Genomic DNA, 15,669 nt, shown 5'->3' on the forward strand with positions numbered 1-15,669 from the left:
GACATGATTTTGTTCATTTGTGATTCATAGAACAACTAAAATGTCCACAACATGAAACACTTGAATATCCCTAAATAATTAAGACCATTGAGAAGTCGTTTCCTCTAGTTGCTTAGAAAGCTCTATGCAGGGCTGGGTGCCGTGGCTCATGCCTGTAATCCCAGCACTTTGGGAGGCTGAGGAGGGTGGATCATCTGAGGTCAAGAGTTCGAGACCAGCCTGGTCAACATGGTGAAACCCTGTCTCTACTAAAAATACCAAAATTAGTGGGTTGTGGTGGTGGATGCCTATAATCCCAGCTACTCGGGAAGCTGAGGCAGGAGAATTGCTTGAACCCAGGAAGTGGAGTTTGCAGTGAACTGAGATCGCACCATTGCACTCTAGCCTGTGCCACAAGAGCAGGGCCACAAAAGCAAAACTGCATCTCAAAAAAAAACAAAACAAAACACAAAAGCTGTGTGCACATTGCTAGCTACTCAAGATGGCAAGGAAAGTCTGCTTTCCTTTCGTCTTGAAGTGGAAATGTGTATTTATGTATTAGAGGGTGATCAAGGTAGGAAGAGCAAATTCTAACCCTGATCTTCACATTATAAGCCAATGTGATGGTTTTAGGTACAGCTCACCCTTGAACAACATAGGTTTGAACTGTACAGGTCCACGTATGAATGGAATTTTTCTTTTTCTTTTTTTTATGGCACTTACCCATCTCTCAATATTTTTTCAATGAATGTATTGGAAAATTCTTTGGAGGCTTGTGACAGTTTGAAGAAACTCAGAGACGAACTGAGTAACCTAGAAATATTGTAAAAAAAGAACAAAGAGTTAGGTATGTCATAAATGCATAAAATACATGTAGATACTAGTCTGTTTTATCATTTGCTACCATAAAATATATACAGAAATCTATTATAAAAAGTTAAAATTTATCAAAACTTACACAGACCATACATGGCACCATTCTCAGTCAAGAAAAATATGAAGATTCAGTATTAAATAATAACAATAAAATGAACTGTAGTACATACTATACTACTGTAATCATTTCCTAATGACCTCCTGTTGCTGTTGAAGTGACCTCAGTAATTTTATGTGATGCTAGTTCATCTCTCTAGTAAAGTGCTAATTGTCCTAGTGTCCTTTTTTGGCTTTTCATAGATATGGTCTTGCTCTGTCACCCAGGCTGGAGTGCAGTGGCACGATCATGGCTCACTGCAGCCTCGACATTCCTGGCTGAAGCGATCCTCCCACCTCAGCTTCCCAAGTAGCTGGGACCGTAGGCATGCACCACCACACCCAGCTAATTTTTGTAGGTTTTTTTTTTTTTTTTGTAGAGGTCAGTTCTCACGATGTTGTTCAGGCTGGTCTTGTACTCGTGAGTTCAAGCGATCCTCCTGCCTTGACCTCTTTTTTTTGAAACAGGGTCTTACTCTGTTGCCCCGAGGCTGGAGTGGAGTGTTGTGATGACAGCTTAGTGCAGCCTGGACCTCCTTGCGGCCTCGGCCTCATGCTGAATTACAGGCATGACGCACTGTGCCTGGCTGTATACACAGGTTTTTGACTGCGAGAGGAGGAGAGGTCAGAGCCCTAACCCCCATGCTGTTCAAGGGTCAGTTGCACTTTTTTCTCTCCATAATCTGTAATCTAAGTCCCTCTCACACGGGAGCAGGTAAAATCCTGAAACTATGATGTCCTAGGGACCTGGAGACTCTAACAATAATGTTTTTAAATTTGAAGAATTGAGATTTGGCTCACTGGGAAGACCGTTCAGCCTCTGAGGCCTTCATTAATAAAGAATTTGACTGGACTTGATTATTGTTGTCTCCAAAAATGTAGGTGCACCAAGTGTTTGGTGTGTATTGGTCTCCCTCCGCATGAGTATTAGAGGATCAAATGTTAGCTCACTGTTTAACTGGTACAAACTTTGCATTAGAATGTGATGTTGTCTGTCTCCCATTCTATTTTGTGTGTCTAGATGTTTTGGATCTGTGCAGATGGTTTTTGAGGTACTTTCTTAATGTAGTTCGAAGCAAACTTCTGAGAGTGTCATTGTAGTTGGTCCATCCCAAGTTGTTGATACTTCAGTTTTGTTTTCTCCTGTATTGTGAATGCTAACATCTGTATTTTCCAGTTTCCCTCTTCTTTTTGATACTGAAGTTTTGTAATAAGGGCATTACTTGCGATTCCTTGAGGTTGAGAAGTGTTTTGGTTAGGAATATTCTCTCTGCTTTCCGAACATCAGTTTTATTGTGGTCTTACTTCTGCCTCTATATTCCTGAAATAGTTCCTATTAAGTTTACAAGTGTCCTCTTAATTGTCAAAAGCAGAGATTTCTTCTTGGGCTGTGTTTGACTTTTCTGTTATATTTATTAATATTTATTTATTTTTTAACGTTTAAGTTCAAGGGTAGAAGTGCAGGGTTGTTGCATAGGTAAACTTATGTCATAGGGCTTGGTTGCATAGATTAATTATTTCATCACCCAAGTGTTAAGCCTAGTACCCATTAGTTGTTTTTCTTTAAAAGGCCTGAGTGTGTGTTGTTCCCCTCTATGTGTCCATGTGTTCTCATCATTTAGCTCCCACTTACAAGTGAGAACATGCAGTATTTGGTTTTCTGTTCCTGTGTTAGTTTGCAAGAATAATAGCCTCCAGCTTCATTCATGTCGCTGCAAAGGACATGATCTCATTCTTTTTTATGGCTGCATAGTATTCCATGGTGTATGTGTACCACATTTTCTTTCTTGTGTCCATTGTTGGCATTTAGGTTGATTCTGTGTCTTTGCTATTGTGAATAGTGCTGTGTCTGTTACATTTAATACTGTTGGTCACTCATATCTCTTAGCTTGATACCACTGTCTCCTAGTGCTCCAGCTATTCCGTTTCTTTACTTCCTTCCTTCCCTGCCATTCCTTTGACTTTTTCCATAGGATTCTATTCTTTGCCTTCTGTTTTTCAGTTTGCATAGTGTAATGTTATATGCTATTCATGGCACAGTTTGAATTCTTAACTGTTTGTAGCCTGGTGATTTCCAAGCCTGGGTCAGACTTTTAACTGTAGACTTGATCTTTACTTGCCTGTCCTATATGCAATTTATTTATTTATTTATTTATTTTTGAGACGGAGTCTCGCTCTGTCACCCAGGCTGGAGTGCAGTGGCACGATCTTGGCTCACTGCAACCTTCGCCTCATGGGTTCAAGCGGTTCTCCTGCTTCAGCCTCCCCAGTAACTGGGACTATGGGAGCACGCTACCACGACCAGCTAATTTTGTATTTTTAGTAGAGACGGGGTTTCACCGTGCTGGCCAGGCTGGTCTCGAACTCTGGACCTCAGGTGATCTGCCCACCTTGGCCTCCCAAAGTGCTGGAATTACAGGCGTGAGTCACCACGCCTGGCCCCTCCTTTATGCAATTTAGATTCAACATGTGTAAAGCTGAATTGACTTCACTCTTCTTGTATCCCAAGGCAGGTAAACAAGAATTGTTCTCTCATTCTTTTACTTGGCTCACCGTCCATCCACCTAGTGTCTAAGGCAGAAAAGTTAAAATACCTTTAACATTCTCACGTCTAGTTGGTCACGAACTGGAAGAACTTTGACTCTCTTTCCTTCTGTATTACAGTTACATTAGTTCAGATGTTTGTTTATTTTTGAGACAGGGTCTTGCTCTGTTGTCTAGGCTGGAGTGCTCATTGCAGCCTCAACCTCCCAGGCTCAAGTGATCCTCCTGCCTCAGCCTCCTGAGTAGCTGGGACCACACGTGTGCATCACAACACCTAATTTTTTTTTTTTTTGTTTAGAGACAGGGTCTTACCATGTGGCTAAGGCTTGATTTAAACTCCTGGGCTCAAGCAGTCTCCCCACCTCAGCCTCCCAGAGTTCTGGGATTACCTGTGTGAGCCTGTGTGCCCAGTCTAATTCAGATGTTTAGCATTGTATCTTCCAATTTCCTTATCTTCAGTATCAACTTTCCATTTTATATTCGTCGTCTTTTTTTTTTTTTTTTGAGACAGAGTCTCGCTCTGTTGCCCAGGCTGGAGTGCAGTGGCATGATCTCGGCTCACTGCAACCTCCACCTCCCGGGTTCAAGCAATTCTTCTGCCTCAGCCTCCCGAGTAGCTGGGATTACAGGCACGTGCCACCATGCCCAGCTAATTTTTTCTATTTTTTGTAGAGACAGGGTTTCACCATGCTGGCCAGGCTGGTCTCGAATTCTTGAGCTCAAGCGATCCTTCTGCCTTGGCTCCTCAAAGTGCTGGGATTACAGGCACGAGCCACTGTGATGGGCCCCGTTTTATATTGATCTTTCCAAAATGCACCGTAGTTAGTTACAGCCACAGTCTGTCATTGGTTCTCTAGTGCTAGCAAGACAAATTCTAATCTCTTTAAATGGTATACAAGGCCCTTTCTAATATGGCCCTGGCTTACCTTTTTGAATTTTTTTCACTCTAGTATACATCATATTTAACCACACCTCATTGCTTGCAATCTCTGAACAGGTCATATCGTATTCTCTCTCTCTCTTTTTTTTTTTTTTTTTTTTTTTTTTTTGAGACAGGGTTTCACTCTGTCTCTTAGCGTGGAGTGCAGTCGCAAGATCAGGGCTCACTGCAGCCCTGACCTCCCAGGCTCAAGCCATCCTACCCTAGCTGCCCAAGTTGCTGTGACTACAGGCATGTGCCACCACACCTGGCTAATTTTTTGTATTTTTTATAGAGACAGGGTTTCATCATGTTGCCCAGGCTGGTCTCGAACTCCTGGACTCAGGGGATCTGCCTGCCTTGGCCTCCCAAAGTGCTGGGATTACAGGCGTGAACTACCACACCTGGCCCAAGTCATATTCTTACTCATCTTTCTACCTACCTTCCAGACTAAGTTAGGTATTCCTTCTCTGTATTCTCATAGTATTTTTCTTTTCTTTTCTTTTCTTTTTTTTTTTTTTTTGAGACGGAGTCTTGCTCTGTTGCCCAGGCTGTAGTGCAATGGCGTGATCTTTGCTCACTGCAACCTCTGCGTCCCGGGTTCAAGTGATTCTCCTACCTCAGCCTCCCGAGTAGCTGGGATTATAGGGATGCACCACCAAGCCCGGCTAATTTTGTATTTTTAGTAGAGATGGAGTTTCTCCATGTTGGTCAGGCTGGTCTCGAACTCCCGACCTCAGGTGATCCGCCCGCCTCAGCCTCCCAAAGTGCTGGGATTACAGGCGTGAGCCACCACGCCCGGCCTCTCATAGTGTTTTTCTTTACCAACTTCTATTACACTGTTTACTACATTGTAGTTATTTATAGTACATTGTAGTTATTTACTTGCTGACTCTCCTCATAGACTTTAGCTCCTTAAAGTTAAGGACATTATGATTCATTTTTGTACTGCATCACCCAGTGCCTAGTGAAGAGCAGACGTTCAGTTAAGACTTGTTAATGAATGAATGAAAAGGATTAAAATAATTACGTTTTTCACTAATTTTCTATGGTTTGACTAGATGACAGAGCACGTAGATCGCCACGAAAACTTCCTACTTCATTAAAAAAAGGAGAAAGGAAATGGGCTCCTCCAAAATTTCTGCCTCACAAATATGATGTGAAACTACAAAATGAAGATAAGGTTAGTTGACACGTTACTTTTTACATGTGATAGATGTTCTTTAAGAAAATATCATAGGGTTGCTTTTGTTGGAGAAAATGTGCTGAAGAAAAATGTAAATGAATGTACAGCAGATTCTGAGTGGTTTTGTAGTTACAGTAATTAATGACTTCAAGTTAATGTAAATTATATTTTCTTTCCTAGAAGATACCATGCTTTTCCTCTTTTTTTATAGGAATTACTAGAGTGTAAGTAATTTACATTTGAGCTTGAAATTCAGTTTGAAAATTAAGAATCTGTTCCCAGCAGTTATGGACTTTCCAAGGAAATCACTCTTCCCAGTTAAAAGTAGAGCAGTCAGGCCGGGCCCGGTGGCTCACGCCTGTAATCCCAGTACTTTGGGAGGCCGAGGTGGGCGGATCATGAGGTCAGGAGATCGAGACCATCCCGGCTAACATGGTGAAACCACATCTCTACTAAAAATACAAAAAATTAGCCAGGCGTGGTGGCGGGCACATGTAGTCCCAGCTACTCAGGAGGCTGAGGCAGGAGAATGGCATGAACCTGGGAGGCAGAGCTTGCAGTGAGTGGAGATCACGCCACTGCACTCCAGCCTGGGCGATAGAGCAAGATGCCTTCTCAAAAAACAAAACAAAAAAAAATTAGCCAGGTGTGGTGGCGCGCGTCTATAATCCCAGCTACTCAGGAGGCTGAGGCAGGAGACTCGCTTGAACCTGGGAGGCGAAGGTTGCAGTGAGTTGAGATTGCGCCCCTGCACTCCAGCCTGGGCAACAGAGAGCGAGACTCCGTCTCAAAAAAAAAAAAAAAGCGTTTTGCTGATTGGAACTAAGATTCTAAGAAATATGGAATGTTACTTTTCAGGTATTCCTACACCACCTGTATGTGCAGAATCTTAGGTGGATTAGGAGACTGGGTGTGGAAGGCAATGCACATTTGTCTTCAGGTATAACCATTTTACAGAAGAAACAGCTAAGACCTGAGAAGTTTAATAACTGTCAAAATTCTTGATTCAGTAAATGAAAATGGGAAGGATTGTAACCCAAATCTTTTGCTTCTTTATTTACATTGTTTTGTTCCTGCCTCAGAATGCTGACAAGTCCGATTCCATTCTGACTGTTGGTGTTATGGTTCGTGATCAGAAGCCTTGGCTGGGTTGTTAGGATTTTTTTTTTCTTTTCTTTTCTTTTTTTGAGATGGAGTTTTGCTCTTGTTGCCCAGGCTGGAGTGCAATGGCGCAATCTCGGCTCACTGCATCCTCTGCCTCCTGGGTTCAAGTGATTCTCCAGCCTCAGCCTCCCAAGTAGCTAGGATTACAGACATGCATCACCATGCCTGACTAATTTTGTGTTTTTTGTAGAGACAGAGTTTCACCACATTGGTCAGGCTGATCTCGAACTCCTGACCTCAGGTGGTCTACCACCCCTTGGCCTCCCAAAGTGCTGGGATTACAAGCGTGATCCACCACGCCCGGCCTAGGTGGTTGTTTTGTTTTTTTGTCTTTTTTGAGACGGAGTCTTGTTCTGTCGCTTAGGCGGGAGTACAATGGCACGGTCTCGGCTCACTGCAGCCTCTGCCTCTCGGATTCAAGCGATTCTCCTGCCTCAGCCTCACAAGTAGCTGGGATTACAGGTGCCCGCCACCGTGCCCGGCTAAGTTTTGTATTTTTAGTAGATACGGGATTTCACTATGTTGGCCAGGCTGGTCTTGAACTCCTGACCTTGTGATCCGCCTGCCTCGGCTTCCCAAAGTACTGGGATTACAGGCATGAGCCACTGCACCTGGCCAGGATTTTTTTATATTTGAATATTGGATATTGTTAAATACAATTTTTCACAGAGTTTCTTCTCATTCAGCAAGGTAGCTGATTAAGACATGCCTAGTTTTAGGCCGGTGGCTCATGCCTGTAATCCCAGCACTTTGGGAGGCCGAGGCAGGCGGATCATGTGAGCTCGGGAGTTCGAGACCAGCCTGACCAACATGGAGAAACCCCATCTCTACTAAAAATACAAAATTAGCCGGGCGTGGTGGCACATGCCTGTAATCCCAGCTACTAGGGAGGCTGAGGCAGGAGAATAGCTTGAACCAGGGAGGCGGAGGTTGCAGTGAGCAGAGATTGCGCCATTGCACTCCAGCCTGGGCAACAAGAGTGAAACTCCATCTCAAAAAAAAAAAAAAAATGCTTAGTTTTAACCACTTCCCTAAGTATCACTTGTATTCTTATTGATGAGTATAAGTATTTTGTTCACAAATAGTAAGTATTGGTTACAGGAAGAAAGAAAATGCAAATAAGAAAGAGATAGTATCTGATGTCATGCTCAGAGATAATTGGTAAATATAGATTTAGTGAATGGTAGGTAGCTCCTAAGTGACTTTTTAAAAAAAATTTTTTTGTATTCCTTCCTTCTCTGTTTCCTGCTATTAAGTGACTTTTAAAAGTAGAACTATTCTGTTTATATTATTTTATAACTTAATTTTTTCATTTATTGTGTGCTAAACATCTGTAATGTCATTAAATTTTCTTCCAAAACAGTGTTCTCAGATTTTAATGTGTGTGATAGTCACCAGGGGAGGTGATTAGATATGTTGATTCCTAACCTCTACTGCCAGAGAGTCATAAGATTCATTAAGTGTGTGGTGAGGCCCAAACATCTGCATTTTAATAGTACCCTAGATGATTCTGATGAATTTTTCTGGATTGAGAAAGTTTTTTCATAGGACTGCAGTGTCCATTATATGTACATAGTTTCATTTAACAAATCCCTTATTGGTGTACCTTTAGGTAATAACTCTCAACCCGTTCCTCACTTTTTTGCTATTACAAGCATTTGATGACAACTTTGTCCATTTACTTCCTAAGATAAATTCTTAACGAGAGGAATTGCTGAAAGGGTATATATATTTTTAGAAAACTTTGATACATATTGACATACTGCCTAAGGATATTTTTAAATTGACATTCTGTCTCTGAAAATTATTCTCCGTTTTCTCTCTCTCAGATAGGGTCTCACTCTGTTGCCCAGGCTAGAGTGCATTGGTGTGACCATAGCTCACTATAGCTTCGAACTCCTGGGTTCAAGTAATTCCCTTGCTTCAGCCTCCCAAATAGCTAGGACTATTGGCGTATTTTGATTTTTGTACACAGAGGGTCTTGTTATATTGCCCAGGTCGATCTCTAACTCCTGGCCTCAAACAATCTTTATACCTTGGCCTCCTGAGTTGATGAGATTACAGGTGTAAGAAACCATCCCTGGCCTATATATTTTTCTTTCTAATTTGTAGCCCTGTTGATATAGATGGAATTTTGATTTTTCTGGAGAGAACGTATATTGCTTGTTCTCATTTGGGTAATTACTTTTTACCCCAGTGGTGAGTTATTTGTTTCTTTTTAACCTAGATCATCAGTAACGTGCCAGCAGACAGCTTGATTCGTACAGAGCGCCCACCAAATAAGGAGATAGTTCGATACTTTATACGGCATAATGCATTACGAGCTGGTACTGGTGAAAATGCACCTTGGGTCGTAGAAGATGAATTGGTGAAGAAATACTCTCTGCCCAGCAAGTTCAGTGACTTTTTACTTGATCCATACAAGGTAAGGTCACTGTTAATTTTTGGACAGCAGGATAAAGCATCATTATTTCTCTGATGGCTCCAGTATATTTATATTTATAGCAGGTTTTGAACTCTAACATCAGATAATGAATTAAAAATTTTTCAGGTATATCTGTTACATACAGGTTGTTATGTGAGGTTGGTAGGGGAGAGGCCACATTTAATATCTTCCCCAGTTCAATTTATTTTTTATTATGCTAGCATAATTTTAAAAGTCTATATACATGTGCTTTTGTGCCTCAGACCCTTTTTGGAATGAGGTATGGTATAAATATAAAAAGTATTTTGTTAACCAGTTACTAAGAATGAAAACTGATTTTGCATGTCGGACAAGATGATCACATACAGTGGCAGCCTTGAAAAGAACCTGGAATGAGGAGCAGTGTGTGTGATAGATTAGTGGAAAACCTAGTATTTTCCTCTTGAAGAGTAAGTTTTTTTTTTTTTTTTTTGAGATGGAGTCTCGCTCTGTCACCCAGGCTGGAGTGCAGTAGTGCGATCTCGGCTCACTGCAACCTCCTTCTCCTTCTTCTCAGCCTCCTGAGTAGCTGGGATTACAGGCACGTGCCACCACACCTGGCTAATTTTTCTATTTTTAGTAGAGATGGGGTTTTGCCATGTTGGCCAGGCTGGTCTTGAGCTCCTGACCTCAAGTGATCCGCCTGCCTCGGCCTCCCAAAGTGCTGGGATTACAGATGTGAGCCACCATGCCTGGCCGAGAAGGAGTAATTTTTAAAATCATCACTTTTGATTTTCCAAATATTTTTATGAAGTTATATGGTACATATATATATTTCATTTTACAGATGGGGAATCTGAGGCCTAGTCTAATCAGAACCAACAGAAAGTGATGACAAGACTTAAGACACTGGCCTAGGATTTCTGATTTTCTTTTCCATTTCAAGCTTTACCTGTTAAGGTGTTTTTTTAATGTAGGTTTTGAAAGTACTTAATGCTTCTTTCATTGGTAAATGTAACGCAGCATACTGGCTGATAATTTTCATCTTGGTCTCTGGGCCAGCGTAGAACCAGAAAAGGGCTCTTGATCCATTAAAACCAGGTCACATTTCCAGGATTTCTTTTTTTCCCATTTCATTTAATTATGAAAATATAAAGACATCTGAAGTCATAACAACTAAATTTGCTCAATTATCTTAAGTTGATTATGGTGACAAAAGCATATTGAAAAATAATTTCATTTCTCCAAAACATTAGTAAAGACCTCCAGTCATGGTTTTAGCACTTAGCAGATTTTCTTATTCTAGACCAGCAAGATAAGTGGTGTCTCCTGTTATGCTCTTTAAATTATTATTATTTGCTTAAAAGGAAAAATTTAGAAAGTAATTGGCTTTTTCTAGATCAGGACTAAATTTTCCATGGAACTATAATTTTTTCTCAGATGTTTGTTTTTGTTTGTTGAGGAGAAATTTGAGTTCACTGTCATTTTGTTGCCACAGAGTTTGGAACCATGATTCAGCTTTCTGTGGTCTTCACATGAGATTCCTATCTTCACTATATGAGAACTCCATGAAACCATCTCTAAATGGGTTTTAGACTAATTCTTGGATTACTTGAGTCCTTAATATTTTCCTCTTTTCTAATCTTACAGCTCTGTTTTATGTATTTTAGTTTAGTGATTCAAGTATGTGAATAATGTGAAAGACTCTTTTTATGGGTAAAAGATTTTTTGAGTTTCCTAAGACATAAAAGCTGATCCACACTTATTTCTTACTTTAGAGACAGGGTCTTGCTCTGTTACCCAGGCTGGAGTGCAGTGGGACAATCACAGTTCACTGTAGCCTGAAATTTCTGGGCTCAAGTGAACCTCCTCCCTCTGTCTCACTAGTAGCTGGGGACTACAGGCACATACCACCACGCCCAGCTGATCCACAATTTTTGTAGGAGAGAGAGACTAGAACTCCAGGAACTTAAAACCTGAAAGGCAATTTCTGAAGAAATAAGCTTCTCCCAGAATTTCTAGTGGGGGCTTAACTTACTAATGTTATGAAATTTGGCTATAATTTAGGTTAAGACTAGGAAATGGAAGCTTGCTTAAAGTGCTGGAAGATGGCAGTGATTTTACTCAGAAAACTTAAGACTCATGTAAAATACTGGTCTACAAAGTTAAAGGCATATACTCAGGTTTATTATTTGTTTTCCCTACCTTAAACAATAATTTCTTATTTCCTAATACTATTTGACATGTCACTGATTGTTTTCTGTATATAAGCTGTGTTTTTCCTATTTATAAAATTAGGACTTTGGCTTCTCAGCCAGGGCAAAACATAGTAACACAGATGATAAGTAGAACCTAAAACATTGCTTTGTTTTCTTTCTTTTTCTAGAAGAAATTTAAAATAATCTGTTGAGGATTAAAGTTGACCACATAGGACCCATCCATCCAAAGGCATGGGATGTTTTCTCTCTCTGTATACTCTTTGGTTTTTGTAGAATGTAATGTTCTGTCAGGCTCTGAGTACATTTACTGTAGAGTGAGACCAGGTGTAAAGAGAGTGAATTCTGAGCAATAGTTTTAGCAGGCCAGGCGCAGTGGCTCACGCCTGTAATCCCAGCACTTTGGGAGGCCGAGTTGGGCGGATCATGAGGTCAGGAGATCGAGACCATCCTGGCTGACATGGTGAAACCCCGTCTCTACTAAAAATACAAAAAATTAGCCGGGCGTGATGGCGGGCACCTGTAGTCCCAGCTACTCGGGAGGCTGAGGCAGGAGAATGGCATGAACCTGGGAGGCTGAGCTTGTAGTGAGCCGAGATCACGCCACTGCACTCCAGCCTGGGCAACAAAGTGAGACTCTGTCTCAAATAAATAAATAAATAAAATAGTTTTACCAAAGGACCCATAGTGAGGGCTTACGTGGGAGAGAGGAAAATTATGTAAAGATACAGGAATTTTGGATTGTTACCTGAGTACCTAATATGATGATGAGGGTGTGTTTGTGGTTTTCTAAAATCTTTGTAGAATATAAATTACTTGAGAATAAGAACTTCCTTGCTTATTTTATATCTTGTAACGTTTAGCATACTATGTTGCATATAATAAGTAACTGGCTATTCATTTCTTGAAGAAGTTCCATTTGTTGGAGAAAAATGCCACTGACATTTGGGCTTTAGGGGCAGCATAATTTTTTGTAGGCCCAATGACTTGGAGGAATGATTTACAAGGCAATTGGGTGATAACTGTCATCTAAGATGAAATCTCTAGCTCATTTTCCTCTTGTAATACATTGCAGCCCTATTTTGTTAGTCTCTCCATCACGTTTGAGCTCTTATTTTAGACTGATAAATCCTAGTAGGGAAGCCTTTGGATTAGAGATGTAAGAAGAAAATAACACTTTAAGGCATTTGGAATCCTGCATGAATTTATCCTTGTTCTTAACACATTTTAATATTTTATTAAATAATTTTATACAGGAGAATTGACAAAACACTACCAAATTTCTGTGTACTCTTTAATTAGATTTCCTCAGATGTTAACATTTATCATATTTGTTTATCATTCTCTCTTTTTTTTTTTTTTTTTTTTTTTTTTTTTGAGGTAGGCCTTATGCTGTCTCCCAGGTTAGAGAGCAGTGGAATGATCATAGCTCACTGTAACCTGGAACTTCTGGCTCAAGCAGTCCTCCACCTCATGCTTCTGACTAGCTAGGATTACCGGTGCTCACCACCATGCCCAACTGATTTTTGTGTTTTTTATTTTTTGTAAAGATGGAATCTCACTCTTGCCCATGCTGGTCTTGAGCTCCTGGTCTCAAGTGATCCTCCTGCCTCAGCCTCCCAAAGTGTTGGGATTACAGGCGTGAGCCACTGCATCTGGCCTAATCTGCTGTCTATATACACATGAATTATTTTTTCCTGAGCCAAGTAATTTTCCAGACAGGATGTCCTTTTACAGAATACTGGAATATGAATTTCTTAAAAACATTGATATTTGCTAGCTCACACCTGTGTAATTCTAGCACTTTGGGAGGCTGAGGTGGGAGGATCACTTGAGTCTAGGAGTTCAGGACCTTCTTGGGCAACATGGCGAGATTCCATCTCTACAAAACAAAACAAAAAAATCAAGGATATTTTCCAACATAACTACAGTACAGTTATCAAAATCAGGAAGTTAACATTGAAATAACTCTATTATCTAATCTATAGTTTTTACTCACATTTTCCCAGTTCTTCAGTAATCTTTTAACCAAAAAAACAATTTTGTTTTGCTTTAATAGGATCCATTGTGCTACCATGTGTCACATGTTCACATTTACTTGTCTCTTTGGTCTCTTCTAATCTGGGACAGTCCCTCAGCTTTTCTTTGTCTTTCAAAACCTTGACGTTTTGAAATAATAGAACCCGGTTATTTTGTAGAATGCTCTTTGATTTTGGTTTATTTCTTCATGATTAGATTCAGGTTATGAATATTTGGACATTAAGAATTGATGTATTCTTAGTGCATCATTTAAGAAGGCAGTGACATAATTTTGTCCATTACTCATAGTATTACATATTTTATTTATTTTTTTATTTTTTGAGACAGGATCTTGCTCTACCCAGGCTGGAGGTGCAGCGGTGTGATCATAGCTCACTGCAGTCTTGACCTCTGGGCTCAAGCAATCCGCCTACCTTAGCCTCCTGAGTAGCCAAGACCACAGGTGTGCACCATGAAGCCCAGCTAATTTTTATTTTTAATTTGTTGAAGAGACAGGGTCTCACCATGTTACCCAGACTGGTCTCAAACTCCTGGGCTCAAGCAATCCTTCCCCGCCTCGACCCCTGAAGTGTTGGGATTACAGGTGTGAGCTATCATGCCTGGCTGATCTATCTATCTATATCTGTCTGTCTGTCTGTCTGTCTGTCTATCTATCTATCTACCTATCTACCTCCCTCCGTCCCTCCCTTCCTTCCTTTGACAGAGTCTCGCTCTGTCACCAGGCTGGAGTGCAGTGGTGCAGTCTTTGCTGACTGCAACCTCTGCCTCCTGGGCTCCAGCGATTCTCCTGCCTCAGCCTCCCAAGTAGCTGGGACTACAGGCACCCACCCACCACCATGCCTGGCTAATTTTTCTATTTTTGGTAGACATGGGGTTTCACCATGTTGGCCAGGATGGTCCCAATCCCTGGACCTTGTGATCCACCAGCCTCGGCCTCCCAAAGTGCTGGGATTACAGGCATGAGCCACCACACCCGGCCTGATTTTTCTTTAAAGTCTCGCTCTTAAAGTTTGTTTGTTGTGTATGGCTGGGCGTAGTGGCTCTTGCTTGTAATTTCAGCAGTGTGGGGGGCTGAGGTGGGAGGATTGCTTGAGCCCATGAGTTTGAGACCAGCCTGGGTAACATGGCGAGACCCTGTTTCTACATACACAAAAAATTAACTGGGTGTGGTGGCGTGTGCCTCTAGTCCAAGCTACTTTGGAGATGGAGGCAGGGTGATCCCTTGAGCCCAGGAGGTCAAGGTTGCAGTGAGCTGTGATCATGCCACTGCACTCCAGCCTGTGTGACAGACAGAGTGAGACCCTGTTTTTGGGGGAGGAAAAAAAACGTTTGTGAGTTAGGGGTTAGAACAGAAGTACTTTAAAAGGTAAATTATATTGTTGAAGGAAGGGTTGCTAGAAGAAAAAAAAAAAGAAAAGTAAGTTATATTATTTTGAGAACACTTTAAATATATTTTATAGTAACAAATTTTGCAAACTTGCTAATAAAGGCATGTGGAAATTGAGAAAAGCCCACTATTTGAGTGTTGTCCTCAGAGTTCTAACATGTTGCCCTGGGTGAATGAGAACAGTGAGATAAGAATCAATATGGATTGCCAAGGTTTGCTAATTCAGGGTTTTGCTGCCTAGATTATATTGCTTATTATTAAGTTGTGTGCAGCATCTGAATGAGCTGCTACAAGTAATTTCTTTAATTTTTATCCTTTTTTTAATCAAGAAACAGGAGTTGCAGACAGATATTTGTGGTTGTGGTGAGTTTCAAGTGACAGGAACAAATGTAAAATTGTGGACGCTGTCTTTTTCTTTCAACCTTCCATGTTGCCGAGACAGTCATAAATATTTTTTTCTGTTTAGCAATTAGGAAGGGCCTTTGGCAAAAATTATACTGCTGGTAATCCAGGTGTCCTTTCTTCTCCCTCCCCATCCGCTAGTCTGGTAGATTAACTGTGCTGAGTGGGGGATAGGGAGCACTGTTAGCACATAAGTGGTTTTATACTTTTTCAGATCCCCCTGAGTCCAGCCATGCCGGCTCCCATTTGGCTGTGACTGCCCAGCATGCCCCATGCTGAGATGATCCAGTTACTGAAGGACTGCTCACGTGGGGAGCCGGCCTATTGGGAGGGGGTTGGGTGAGTTCATTTCTTTCATTTTTAAGAAAAAAACAAACAAAAACATGGTGTGGCTTGGCACAAAAACACACCTTACGAATAAAAATGGGTTGCTAGACCCTCATGGCTAAGCCATCC

At 41.1% G+C, this 15,669-nt stretch overlaps 1 protein-coding gene across 2 annotated transcripts in view; it reads left to right on the forward strand.

Annotated features, from left to right (window-relative positions):
- BAZ1B (bromodomain adjacent to zinc finger domain 1B) overlaps positions 1-15,669 on the forward strand; it is an 82,282-nt gene that overhangs the window by 24,381 nt on the left and 42,232 nt on the right. For both annotated transcript variants that reach the window (XM_009453307.5, XM_003318675.6), the window contains exons 5-6: positions 5,476-5,597; positions 8,992-9,189. In XM_009453307.5, the coding sequence (XP_009451582.1) occupies positions 5,476-5,597; positions 8,992-9,189 (320 nt within the window). The remainder of the gene's footprint in view (positions 1-5,475; positions 5,598-8,991; positions 9,190-15,669) is intronic.

Source organism: Pan troglodytes, chromosome 6 (genome assembly GCF_028858775.2).
Source record: "Pan troglodytes isolate AG18354 chromosome 6, NHGRI_mPanTro3-v2.0_pri, whole genome shotgun sequence".
NCBI lineage: Eukaryota > Metazoa > Chordata > Mammalia > Primates > Hominidae > Pan > Pan troglodytes.